Source organism: Scyliorhinus torazame, chromosome 18 (assembly GCF_047496885.1).
Source record: "Scyliorhinus torazame isolate Kashiwa2021f chromosome 18, sScyTor2.1, whole genome shotgun sequence".
Classification (NCBI taxonomy): domain Eukaryota; kingdom Metazoa; phylum Chordata; class Chondrichthyes; order Carcharhiniformes; family Scyliorhinidae; genus Scyliorhinus; species Scyliorhinus torazame.
In genome coordinates, this window is record NC_092724.1 from 119,406,633 (window position 1) to 119,420,933 (window position 14,301).

Below are 14,301 nucleotides of genomic sequence, written 5' to 3' on the forward strand. Positions count from 1 at the left end.
TGTGCTCCGGTTTCCTCCCACAAGTCCAGAAAGACGTGCTGTTGGGTGAATTGGGCATTCTGAATTCTTCCTCGGTGTACCCGAACAGGCGGCGGAATGTGTCGATTAGGGGATTTTCACAGTAACTTCCTTCATTGCAGTGTTAATGTAAGTCTACTTGTGACATTAATAAAGAATGATATATGCACACGAGAAAATGTTTTTATAAGGTAGCTCAATTCCATTTTAAATGTAACAAGTTGATTTATTCAAGATTTCCCCCCCCCCGAACATTGGCCTCTCTCACCCCCTTGACCCAGCTCCAGCAGCACCTTTTTCACCCACGGGTCTTTACCCGCCTCTTGGGATCATCATCATCGTCACTCTTGTATGTGAAACTTGCGTCCATTATGATCTGACGAACTGCTTTGGAGCTCATTCAGTTGATCCCTGGAAATTATGAAGAATAAACCCATTGTGTGTATGGGATGCTATGGAGCAATTTCTGCAAAGTCAGGATGACTCGGGGCCATTTACAAGTGATGGGCAAGACTAGACTCTTGAACTCCTGCCCCATTCCATTTTCCAGAGGTTTTCGCTGTCTGTCAGCCCACATTCAGCACTCAAGTTTGGCTCCAATGCAAGAGTGGACAGTTCAAATCTCCCTGCAATTTTAGTGCAGGTGGCATCTTCTGTAAGTGAAAGTGATTCATTGCCTTTGGGAGGCATGAGCCATTGAAAAATGCTAGTTTCAAGTGGGGAGCCAAAAAGAACATTCACTTGCACTTGGGATTCTTTCATTAGCAGGCTTTGAAATATAAACAAAATTGTTCTTTCAGTTTGAATAGTAGATGCTGTATTGTAAGATAGGTATGCTTTTACTGCAGTTATTGATTATAGGGCTATGTCTTGCAAGACTATTGTGTTCACAATTGCATTCACCAGTATTGTTTAAGATGGTGCTTTTCCCGTACCAGCCTTCCCGAACAGGTGCCGGAATGTGGTGACTAGGGGCTTTTCACAGTAACTTCATTTGAAGGCTACTTGTGACAATAAGTGATTTTCATTTTCATTTCATTTCCTATTGTTAAAAGTGTTCTTATACATTCAAATCAGAAGAAAAAACTGCTTGGGAACATTAATGTAATGATGTGAAGTGAATTCAATGCTCAGAGCACTTCAAAAATGGAAAACAAGAGGGCAGCACGGTGGCGCAGTGGATAGCTCTGGAACTACGGCGCTAAGGACCCGGGTTCGAATCCCGGCCCTGGGTCACTGTCTGTGTGGAGTTTGCACATTCTTCCCGTGTCTGCATGGGTTTCACCCCCACAACCCAAAGATGTGCAGGTTAGGTGGATTGGCCACGCTAAATTGCCCCTTAAATTGGAAAACAAATAATTGGGTACTCTAAATAAATTTATTAAAATAAAAATGGAAAACAACTTCACCTTTCAGTTAGAGAAAATTTAGAAAATAGGTGCTGCTGGAGTTCATGATTACCAGGCTGTCTGTTGTATCTTAGAAAAACTTAACCATCCATTTTACAATTTTGATAGGCCCTCTGGTCTGAGCTGGAATGGTTGGTTATGACAGCAGAGCCCATTATGAATGCTTAGCTGAGTTTTGAAAGATCCAGACTATGTATCTCAGCAGGGGCCTGAATAGATATTTTGATAGTTTTAAGAGACTATTAAAAGCCCAGCTGTCATTATGGTTAGTGAAATAGATGTTTTTATAACAAATTGACCTTTTTGACAGATTTTAATTATTTGGGAGTTGCTTTTTTTGGAAGGTAAGTCTTTTACAATATGGTGTATTTGAGTGAAGTTTGATTTAGTTTTTTTTTGGTCTGCCTCTGGAGGCCCCAACTCTGTCTTGACCCTGCCTCCACAGAATTTAAACATTTTGTGCTGTGGCCCTTTAAAAGGAGCCAGTCTGCCAAGTTTGCAAGTTCCCAACTCCATTTTCTGCTGCCTCCATGAAAATGTTTTTGCATAGTTTTCCATTGAGACATCAACTTATTGTGCTCTCTGGGGATTAAATTCACTTAAATTAAAAGCTTTGAACAAACTGGCACTGTAAAAGGATCATTTAGAAACTCTAACTCTGTTTCCCTCCACAGGCGCTGCCAGAACTGCTGCGTTTATCCAGCATTTTTCTGTTTTTTCAGATTTCCAGCATCCACAGTATTTTGCTTTCAAATGGCACTAAACCTTGTCTGACTGTGTATTCAGGCCTCAGCCTATAAACAGTTGGCCTCTTCCTCAATGATAGGAAATGAAGACTTCTGTTTCAAGGCCTATTTCAGGCTCTCACTGTTGTAGATTGACTTCAGGAAGATATTTTTTTTCTGATTCTTGTTTCAACATTGGATGTTGAGGTTTGACTCGCTGAATGGTCAACCTGAAGGTGGTCCCTGCTGATACGGTTGCATCTAACTCGCATGACACTAATTGAGTGTGAATGAGCAGAACCTTGAGATGTTTTACCTATTTGACTTGGAAAAAGATATGGTTAATGAGTTATATTCCGTTTAAGCAAAGATTAACTTTCAGGACAATTAGATGATGCACAAAATCTATGATCAAACTTGTGGTTTTTCATATAACTCATTTGGTTTGAAGTAATGGGTGGCAGTGGTTAGCACTGCTGCCTCACACCGCCATTGACCCAGCTTCAATTCCTGGGGTGACTGTGTGGATTTGTACTTTCTCCCAATGGCTTCGTGGGTTTCCTCCGAGTGCTGCAGTTTCCTTCCACAGTCCAAAGATGTGCAGGTTAGGTGGATTGGCTGTGCAAAATTGCTCGTTTGTCTGCAAGGACTTGTAGGTTGTAGGGGGTTAGGGCGGGGGAGTGGACTTGTGTAGGGTGCCCTTTGGGGTCAGTGCAGATTCGATGGGCTAAATGGCCTCCTCCTGCACTAAGAATTCTATGGTTCTAATAGGAAGGTAGTGAAATGCTTCCGCAGCAGTTTACACCCTGGGCGTTACAGCTGAATTTCATTTCAATTAAAGTTGAAACCTTAAGTGAGTGAGCTCCAATTTTTGAAAGCTATTTGCAAAAGATTTACCCTGTCCTTTTTTCAGAGTGTTTACATTTTACATCTATATTTCTTCGTGGATGCAGTGGCAAAGCCGTGTTCCCACATTCCTCCATTCTTGGTAGGAGTAAACTACTCCACCAGACTGAAAACAAAGCTGGCATTTGGAATCCTCTTCTTAGATGAATGCTGTAAGGGAAGGCACCTCTGCGTGCTCCCTGCTGAGATGGGTTCTCCATACCATTGGCTTTCATCAGTGACGTTCTGAATTGCCATTAATCTGCCACCTGACACAATAGTGATTTCAAACCTGGAGGAAATGCTCATGTTCATCATCATGGATAGCTGTGTCTTTTCCACATGGAAGGGATGTCTGGAAGGATTTATTCACAAAAGGTGGTGGAAATCTGGGACTCTTTCCCGAAAAAGCTGTTGGTGATGGGAGTCAAATGACAGTTTCAAACCTGAGATGTGGATTTTTGCAAGGCAAAGATCATAGAGTCCATACAGTACAGAAGGAGGCCATTTGGCCCATCAAATCTACACCTCTGAAAGAGCACCCCACCTAACCTTTGGACACTAAGGGACAATTTAGCACAGCCAATCCACCTAACCTGCACATCTTTGGACTGCGAGGAAACCGAGCACCCGCAGGAAACCCATGCAGACATGGGGAGAAAGTGCACTCGCGCACACACACATACGCACATGCACACACGGCTGGAATTGAACCTGGTTCCCTGGTGTTGTGATGCAGCAGTGCTAACCACTGCCACTGTGCTGCCCCTTCGTAACAAATGGTGAACAAGTCGGGTTGATGGACTTAAGATACAGGTCAGCTCTGGTCTGGTCTAACTGAATACAGAACCGACTCGAAGGAATGAATGGCTGCCTCTGTTCTCTCCCCAACTACACACAAAAGTAGATGACTTGGTTTCTGTCTTGTAGGGTGACTGTTTCTGTTGAGCAGGTGGCTTCTAGTTGGTTTCTGAAATCTCACACCTCGGACCCAGTCTGCGCAGGTGCCAGCACCTTGTCCTTCCCAGTTATTGTCCTTAACACACTCAATGATGCAGTTAGGACTGGAAACATTCCAGTTTTTGGAAATTCTTGTATAAATCATTGCAGCAACAGATTAATAAACTGTCACTGTGTTCAAGCTGAATTGACTAATTTAAAACTGATTAATTTGTTACTAAATCAATGAAGTTGCATTGTTCAAAAGGTTCAACAATTTATTTGAATGCTTTGTGGGGAGGCAATGTGACACTGAGTACAGTGACCTTCAGTATAAATCTCAGGCAGTATGACCGTCTCACAACTCATGTGGATAATATTGTTTTTGAATGTTTCTCCTGTGTATAGGATAAAAAAACAAAATGGTTTTGACAAAGTGGATTCTGTTTTTGGCCCCAAACTATATTTTATGCTAATTATGGGACAGGAATTCACTGTCTCCCTTTTCTCATAGTGGGAATCAGTCATGCAGTGCCGACAGCAAAGTAAAGCACAATGATACAGACCCTTGCTGGGGATCGGTTAGACGCATCGATGCCTACAGGATCTTTCTGGTGAGTGAGCAAACTACGACACTGGCAGCAACTTTTAAATCAAACAAGTGATCTCTCAGATTTCATCCCATGCCTCTTGTCACATTAACTCTTTAGCAACAGCAGTGAAACGTATGCCAAAGCTGGAAACATCTGGATAACTGCTGACGAGGGGAGAGCAGCAGGGCTAAAATACTGATTGGCAGGAAAGGCATTGGAGAAATGCTGGGAATGAAGAAAACATAACTGAGAATGGGGAAGGGGGGAATATGGGGAGGATGAAGTGGTTGGGGGGGGGGGGGGAGGGGAGAAGGGCGCAGGAGTGAGGGTTTACTAGAACATCACAAACACTCAACGTTGGGAGAAAACAACATTTCGGGAGTATTTCAACTGAAATCTGGAGGAAAATAACCGAGAATTTAAGGGGTGAACTATAAAGGAAAGCCTGAAAGATGTGGAATAGAGAGAATGTGAGTAAATCCTGAAGGTGACTCAGGAAATGGGAATATGTTGGGAAAATGTCTATTTGATGAATGGAGGGAATGAGAGCGCAGAAAATAGGGACTGAGAGAAAAACAACACATACAGAATTAAGGAATGCAAGGAGTGAAGCATGATTATGAAGGGAGTTGGGAATGCAGTTCAAAAAAAATGGAATGAGTTGAAAGGCTGGGAATTAAAGGCAAAATAAGTAATGGTGGGGGCTAGGATTCTGCTGGGAAACATGGCATGTGGAAATAGCGAATGTACACAAAAATAAGTGGAAGTTTGGGAAGACGAGACAAGAAAATAGATCCGGAAAAACAACAGCCACAAAGACAAAATCTGAAGGAGAAATCTGTGGCAAAGATGAGAATGCTGGAAAAAGCAACGGCAAATTAGATTTTCTGTTATTGGTTTCAGGATGTGCATGCAATGGCCCCATTTAATGCCCATTGTAAGGTGACCTGAGAGGTTGGCCATGGACCTTCTCCCAGCATGAGCATGGTCCTTGAGATGATGATACTCTGGATGGAATTGCAGGATTGGATGGAATTGCAGGATTGAAATAGCATCAATGTAGAAATGACCGCTTCTATCTCAGTCGGGGTAGTATACGACTTGAAGGGGAATGAGGAGTTGATCGGGTTTCCATAAGATTGCCACTCACCTTTTGGGGTGGGAAGCAGATTGAGATGAATTCGGGTTTGATTTCCGTTATGATGCATGTTGCATCCAACTTTCCCCCTCACAGTGCAGCGCATCTCCAGCATTTCCTGTTTTGTTTCTGTATACTTAAAATGTTTTCTGTGTTTTTCAACAAGTAAGTGAAGTTTATTTCCTTTCCTTGTGCATCTGGAGACTTGGAGGTAATTCTCAAGTGGAGTCCACTTCTCTATAGTATTAGATAATTGCTGATCGGTATCGACTCTATTTACCCACCTTGCTCCATATGTATTGATAATCTTGATCCAATAAAAATTTACTGATCTCCAAATCTTAAATATTTTATCTAAGCCTGTTTCCACTGCTCCAGATTTTCACTATCCTTTGTGTGGATAAAGTTCTTCCTGAGATCACTCTTAAATGGTCTGTCTCTAATTTTAGGTTTATGCTCCATCAAAAGTTTTACTGAAGCTACTTTACAGACTTCCTCTTTCATTTCAAAGGACTTGATTAGATCACCCCTCAACATATCGAAAGTCAAGGGAATTGAAACTCAAGTTTATGCAACCTGTTTTTGTAATTTAATCCTTAATGCTATAATATCCTTTGGTAAATTAGTATTGTAGACCAGTAGATCTTAATGTTCCATTGGGAACAACTTAATGTGACAATCTAGACGGAGTCTAACTAAGGCTGTGGATAACTGGAGCATCACTTGCTTTTGTATTGCACCACCAGTGAGATAAATGGCAACATTTGGCAAACCATTTTTGTACAAAGACACTAGCCCTCAAGCCATTTGTCGACATGAATACTTAAATCTTTTGCTTTGCCACAGCTCCTAGACTAACCATTTAAGAAAATATTCCAATTTGCCTTTCTCTGATCCAAAGAGTCATCGTTTTACAGTTAATCAGCTGGTCTTGAAGTCTGTTATAATGCTATTGATTTCCGTGCATTGTAGCCTTTGGTTACAAATCAGGGAACTATGATTCAGTTATAAAGTAGTGATCACTCAGTCTGACACTTAGTGCTCAGTTTCACCATGAAGTAACAATGCACATAATGAGAGACAGCAACTGAAGAGATGGCATTACATATCGATTCCCGAATGTCAGGAAGGTGTAACCACTGTTGTGGAGGCAAGGATAGTTCCACAAGGGAAAACACCCGAGTAAACTTATCTTTTTAACTGGGGTTTATTTCAAAGGAGGAAACTTGGGTTGTACTGAATGGTACAGAATCGTAAACGGATTTCTAATGGCTGGTTTCGTTTTGTTGGACGCACTGGTATGTTAAAACAAAATTATTGAAGATGACAAAAGTATGGGAGTAACACTAATCTCAGCCTGGCAGGAACACTGCCTGTTTAGAAAGGAAACCAGTTAACTGGCGGTGAGGTTCTATTCTTCTAGAAAAGGGATGTCTCGGTTGACCAAATGGAGATCTTCAAATATTATGAAGTCATTTAATAGGGTGGATTCAGAGGAGTCCCCACTTGGGGAGTGGGAGTGGAGGAGGGGTGTGCTTTGTGGGGTAGGGGAGATGAAGAGGGCAGTTGTTGATGGTCGCAGATCAGGTCTAGGGGCCATCACTAGAAGAGGGTCATTAACTGACCAAATGGGGAACCCAGGTGGGGGGAAAGTTAGAGAAGATATGGAGCGTTATGTGGGAAGAGTCTTTTATGGATCAAAACACCATGTTGGAGTTTCAATGACTTAAGGATCAACCTTCGTGAATTTAAAAGGAGGTAACCGAGTACAGCAATAACGTAATTTTGTTGGATTTTCAAAAGACCTTTGATAAGACTAATGCATAAGGTTGGAGAATGCGGAGTCAGAACGTGTGGCAGAATAATTGCTAGCTGGTTTCAAGTCAAATCCGAGTGCAGGTATATTAGCTACGTTTGCTGACAAAGGACTTCAGTGATGGCATGTAGGTGGTGTCGCTCATTGGGTGACTCCTGCTTGAGGCTCTGGGTTTTGGACTTTAATGCCCGGCTTCAGAGGCAGTATTTGAATGAGCTGATGCAGGAAGGTATAAGGAAGCTGGGAGATGTTAAAGACCCAGAAGAAGGGCACTGGTAAGAAGGAGCCGAGCAAAATGCTTTGCACTGGAACCTGTGTTTAAAATCTTTTTTTTTGGGGGGGGGGGGGGGGGGGGCGGCACGGTAGCACAGTTGTTAGCACTATTGCTTCACAGCACAGGGTCCCAGGTTCGATTCTGACTTGGGTCACTATCTGTGCGGAGTCTGCACGGTCTCCCAGTGTCTGCGTGGGTTTCCTCCGGGTGCTCCGGTTTCTTCCCACAAGTACCGAAAGACGTGCTGTTAGTTAATTTGGACATTCTGAATTCTCCCTCCGTGTACCCGAACAGGCACCGGAATGTGGTGACTAGGGGCTTTTCACAGTAACTTCACTGCAGTGTTAATGTAAGCCTACTTGTGACAATAAAGATTCTTATTATAAAGATAGCCGAAAGCCTGCTGTCGAGTGAGCAGGTGAGTCCGGCAGGGAGAAAGATGGCGGAGACTGGATCACTGGGTGGGGCTGCTCCCCTCACAGTGGAAACTCTGACCGTGGTGATTGCTGGAGAATTTGAGGCAGTTAGCCAAGCACATTAAGGTGCTGCGGAGGGAGATGATGGCTGCGATGAAAGCGTGGGTGGAGGAGGCGATCCCCTCCCGGTGAAGGCTGCAGTGTCTATGACATCCGCCGAGGTACCGGAGCAAGGAGAGACGTTGAAGGGGGTGGAGGAGGATCGAAAAAAGATTCACAAAGTTGCTGAGAAAATGAGGACAAGAGTAACCCTACCTAAATGAGCTGACATAAATACAGTGCGAGATTTATCTTTGAGAATGTTTTAGCAACTACAGCTTATTCATTCGCAGGCTAGTGTTTATTGCACTTTAAGATAGTGGTGACGAGTTGTCTTGAAAGCTGGATTGCCAGATTATTTTGAAAGGCATTTGAGAGTCCAACAAGTCACTGTGGGCTGGAATCACCTGTGGGCCTAACTGAGAGAGGACAGGCGATTTCTATCCTTAAAGGTCACTCGTGAAACAGATGGCTATTTACGACAAGCTGGTAATTACATCGTCACTGTTACTGATGCTAGCTTCTAATTCGAGATTTATTTCATTAACTTAATTTAAATTTCCCAGCTGCCATGGTAGGATTTAAGCTCGTGTCTTCCCATCGTTAGTCCTGGTCTGTGGATTGCTAGTTCAGTGACAACCTCTCCCCGACGTGTTTATATAGCACCGTGAACATAGTAAGGAATTCACAGGAGTGTTGTCAAACAAAATTTAGCACAGAGGCACATTGGGGTATAAGGCAGATGGCCAAATGCTTTGTCATAGAGGTAGGTTTTAAGGAATCTCTTGGAGGTGGCACAGTTCCACAGTGTTCAGCACTGCTGCCTCACAGCGCCAAGGACTCTGGTTCGATTCCGACCTCTGGTGACTGTGTGGAGTTTGCACGTTCTGCTGTGTCTGTGTGGGTTTCCTCCGGGTGCTCCGGTTTCCCCTCACGGTCCAAAGATGTGCCGGTTAGGTGGATTGCAGATATAGGGTCTTTTGGGTGGGGGGGGGGCATTCCAATTTCTACTATTTCAGTCACCTCTACAAAAAAAAAAAGTTAATAGTGTTCATTAGCCAAGGTGTGTACTTTATGAATCCAACTGTTCCTCTCTGATTAGCTAAAATGTTGAGGTTCAATCACTCCATCCCGAACTATAGATTCTGGCAATTTCCCAACTATAGCTGTTGGGCTCGCTGTCTATAATATCCTGGTTTCCGCCTTTAATCTTTCTTAAATGGCAAACGCCATATGCAATTCTCTAATCTAAAGGAATGGTTCCCATACTTCTGATTGCGGCTATGCGGAGCTAAGTCGCACGTTCGGCAGCTCCTGCCAGAATCGGACTTTTGGGCTCTTTTTAGGGCCCCCCAGCGGAATTTGTTCAACGGTTCCCAGTGTGGGAAGGTGACAGTAATATCTCCCCAGCACTGTATGGATTGGACCAGGAGTGGAGCAGTGAAAAAAGTAGTTTTGGAGCAGCGAAGAGTGCGAGGAAGGAAAACCAAGATGGCGGCGGGTGGAGACCAGGCAGCGTGGGCGCAGTGGTCGCAAGAGCAGCAGGAGTTTCTCCAGCGCTGCTTCACGGAATTGAAGGCAGAGCTGTTGGAGCCGATGAAGGCTTCGATAGACGAGCTGCTCGAGACACAGAAGGCCCAGGGGGCGGCGATCCGGGAGGTGCAGCAAAAGGTTTCGGAGAACGAGGACGAGATCTTGGGCCTGGCGGTGAAGGTAGAGACGCACGAGGCGATGCATAAGAAATGGCAGGAGAAGTTCGAGGACATGGAGAATCGGTTGAGGAGGAAGAACCTGCGGATTCTGGGCCTCCCGGAGGGAGTGGAGGGGTCGGATGTTGGAGCATACGTGGTCACGATGCTGAACACGTTGATGGGCGCGGGGTCCTTCCCATGGTCCCTGGAGCTGGAGGGGGCCCACCGGGTCCTGGCGAGGACGCCCAAGCCCAACAAACCGCCGCGGGCGGTGCTGGTGCAGTTCCACCGCTTCGTGGACAGGGAGTGTGTCCTAAGGTAGGCAAAGAAGGAGCGGAGCAGCAGGTGGCAGAATGCAGAGGTCCGGAAATACCAGGACTGGAGCGCGGAGTTGGCCAAGAAGAGGGCCGGGTACAATCGGGCTAAGGCGGCTCTGCATCGGAAGGGAGTGAAATTTGAAATGTTGCAGCCGGCGCGACTGTGGGTCACTTTCAAGGACCGCCACCACTACTTTGAGACGCCGGAGGAGGCGTGGACCTTTTATCCAGGCCGAAAAGTTGGACTCGGATTGAGGTTCGGATGCGAGGGGATGTCGCGAGAGGATTGATGTGATTGTTGTGTTTTGGGGGGGATGTTCTGTTCTGTTTGGTACTGGGTTTTTTGGGGCGCTGGGTGGGGTAGGGTGAAATGGTTCGTAGTGGGGGTTTGGTGAGAGTGTGGGCGTCGGTTGGTAGAGGAGGAGGAGGGGAGAGGGGAGGCCCGAGGTGGGGGAGCTGTGATCAGGCCACGAAAAAGAGCTGCGCCAGAGGGGGCGGGGCCGGCTTGGTGGAATGCGCGGGCTATTTCCTGCGCTGGGGAAGGAAGGGGGAGGGGTGGTGCTGGAGAGGAGCACCCGCTGATGGACGGGGGTTTGGGGGAGGGGGGGGGGGAGAAAGGGAAAGAGAGATTCTCTCACTGGGAGGTCGATGGAGTGGCGGGTCAGCAGGAGTCAGCTGACTTACGGGAGTGCTATGTGGGAGCAACGCAGCTTGGGGGGGGGGGGGGTGGGGGGGCACGACGACTGGGTTGCTGCTGCATTGGCCAAAGGGGAGCTGGTGCCTGAAGAGAGTCTGGGTGGGGGTCTGCCGCTGGGGGGAATGGAGAGTGCGGGAGGCGCGGGCACGTGGCTGGCCTAGAAAGGGAGATGGCTAATCGGCCGGGGGGGGGGGCTGATAACTTGGAATGTGATAGGCCTGAATGGGCTGGTCAAGAGAGCCCGTGTGTTCACGCACCTGAAGGGAGATGTGGTTATGCTCCAGGAGATGCATTTGAGGGTGGCACACCAGGTTTGGCTGAGAAAGGGGTGGGTAGGGCAGGTTTTCCACTCTGGGTTGGACGCAAAGAATCGAGGGGTGGCGATTTTGGTGGGGATGCGGGTATCGTTTGAGGCGCTGAACATCGTGGCAGACAATGGAGGTAGGTGTGTGATGGTGAGTGGTAAGTTCCATGGGGTGCGGGTAGTCTTGGTGAATGCGTATGCCCCAAATTGGGACGGTGCCGGATTTATGCGGCGCATGTTGGGCTGGATTCCGGACCTGGAGGCAGGGAGCTTGATAATGGGGGAGGGACTTTAATACGGTATTGGATCCAGCATTGGACCGTTCCAGGTCCAGGGCGGGTAAGAGGCCGGCGGCGGCCACGTTGTTGAGGGGGTTTATCGACTAGATGAGAGGAGTGGACTCATGGAGGTTTGTTAGGCCAGGGGCCAGGGAATTCTCCTCTTTTCCCACGTCCATAAAGCCTACTCCCGGATTGACTTATTTGTTTTGAGCAAGGCGCCGATCCTGAGGGTGGAGGACACGGAGTATTCGGCCATAGCCATCTCAGACCATGCCCCGCACTGGGTGGAGCTCGAGCTAGGGGAGGAGAGGGACCAGCGCCCGCTGTGGTGCCTGGAGGTGGGTTTGCTGGCGGATGAGGAGGTGAGCGGGCGGATCAGAGGTTAACGATAATGGGGAGGTGCAGGTAAGGGTGGTCCGGGAGGCGCTGAAGGCGGTGATTAGGGGAGAGCTCATCTCCATTAGGGCCCACAAGGAGGGGAAGGAGAGGAGAGCGAAGGAGAGGTTGATGGGGGAGATTTTAAGGGTAGATAGGAGGTATGCAGAGGTCCCCGAGGAGGGACGACTCGAGGAGCGCCGAAGCCTCCAGGCCGAGTTAAACCTGTTGACTACCAAGAAGGCAGAGGTGCAGTGGAGGAAGGCGCAAGGGGCGGTGTATGAATACGGGGAGAAGGCTAGCCGGATGCTGGCACACCAGCTTCGGAAGTGGGAGGCAGCGTGGGAGATTGGGGGAGTTGGGGATAAAGGAGGGAACACGGTGCAGAGTGCGGTGGGAATAAATGGGGTATTTAGAGACTTCTATGAGGGGCTGTATAGGTCTGAGCCCCAGACGGAGTATATGGACCTGTTGGGAAGTATACAGGAAGTATATGGACCTGTTGGGCCCACTACTAGTGAGGACTTTCAATGAGGGGGGGGGGGGGGGGGGGGTGTCCTACCCCCGACGATGTCCAGGGCGCTGATCTTGAAGCGGGACAAGGACCCTTTACAGTGTGGGTCGTATAGGCCAATCTCGCTCCTCAACGTGGATGCGAAGCTGTTAGTGAAGGTGTTGGCTACCAGAATTGAGGACTGTCTCCTGGGGGTGATCCACAAGGACCAGACGGATTTCATGAACGGAAGGCAGCTAAACACCAATGTGCGGAGGCTCCTAAATGTAATCATGGTGCCTGAAGTGGAGGGGGAAGCGGAGATAGTGGCGGCTATGGGTGCGGAGAAGGCTTTCGATAAGGTGGAGTGGGGGTACCTGTGGGAAGTGTTGAGGTTCGGGGAGGGGTTCCTTAGTTGGGTTAGGTTACTGTACGAACTCCTGGTGGCGAGTGTGGCCACAAATCGGAGGAGGTCGGAATACTTTCGGCTGTACCGGGGGACGAGGCAGGGGTGCTCCCTTTCCCCCCTGCTATTTGCGTTGGCAATTGAGCCTTTGGCAAAGGCTTTGAGGGAGTCCAGGAACTGGCGGGGGCTGGTGCGGGGGGGGGGGGGGGGAGGAACACCGGGTATCGCTGTATGCCGACGACCTGTTACTGTATGTGGCGGACCCGGTGGTGGGGATGCCGGAGGTGATGCGGATCCTCGGAGTTTGGAGACTTTTACGGGTATAAGCTCAACGTGGGGAAGAGTGAGCTGTTCGTGATACACCCAGGGGACCAGGGGAGGGGGATAGACGAGCTTCCATTGAAGAGGGCGGAAAGGAGTTTTCGGTACCTAGTGATCCAGGTGGCCAGGAGCTGGGGGGCTTTACACAAGCTCAACTTGGCGAGGCTGCTGGAGCAGATGGAGGAGGGGTTTAAAAGGTGGAATATGCTGCCACACTCCCTGGCGGGTAGGGTACAGTCGGTGAAGGTGACGGTGCTCCCGAGGTTCCTTTTTTAAATTCCAGTGCCTCCCTATCCTGATCCCAAGGCCTTTTTTAAGCGGGTCAGCAGGAGCATCATGGGGTTTGTATGGGCGAAAAGGACCCCGAGGGTGCGAAGGGTGTTTCTGGAACGGAGCAGGGACAGAGGAGGGCTAGTGTTGCCTAATCTGTGGGTACTACTGGGCTGCCAATGTGGCGATGATACGCAAGTGGGTAATGGAGGGGGCGGTGTGGAAGAGGCTGGAGATAGCGTCCTGTGAGAGCCTGAGAGCGCTGGTGATGACACCGCTGCCGCTCCTGCCGACAACGTACACCATGAGTCCAGTGGTGGCGGCGACCCTCAAAATCTGGGGGCAGTGGGTACGCCACAGGGGGAGGCAGAGGCTTCGGTGTGGTCCCCGATCCGAGAGAACCATCGGTTTGTCCCGGGGAGAATGGATGGAATGTTCCTGAGCTGGCACAGGGCAGGTATTAGAAGGATGGGGGACCTGTTTATAGATGGGACGTTTGCGAGCCTTGGGGCGTTGGAAGAAAAATTCGGGCTCCCCCATGGAAATGCTTTCATGTACATGCAGGTAAGGGTGTTTGTAAGACGGCAGGTGAGGGAATTTCCGCTGCTGCCAGCACGCAAGATCCAGGATAGGGTGCTCTCGGGGGTGTGGGTTGGAGAAGGCAAGGTCTCTGCGATTTACCAGGAGATGCAGGAGGGGGAGGAAGCCTCGGTGGAGGAGCTGAAAGATAAATGAGTGGAGGACCTGGGGGAGGAGATAGACGAGGGTACGTGGGCGGGACACCCTGGGTAGGGTAAATTCTTCCTCCTCTTGCGTCAGGCTTAGCCTGATACA

The 14,301-nt window shown here is 48.2% G+C and overlaps 1 protein-coding gene across 2 annotated transcripts in view; it reads left to right on the forward strand.

Annotated features, from left to right (window-relative positions):
• tmem104 (transmembrane protein 104) overlaps positions 1-14,301 on the forward strand; it is a 286,532-nt gene that overhangs the window by 117,985 nt on the left and 154,246 nt on the right. For both annotated transcript variants that reach the window (XM_072483238.1, XM_072483239.1), the window contains exon 8: positions 4,491-4,590. In XM_072483238.1, coding sequence (XP_072339339.1) covers positions 4,491-4,590 — 100 coding nt within the window. The remainder of the gene's footprint in view (positions 1-4,490; positions 4,591-14,301) is intronic.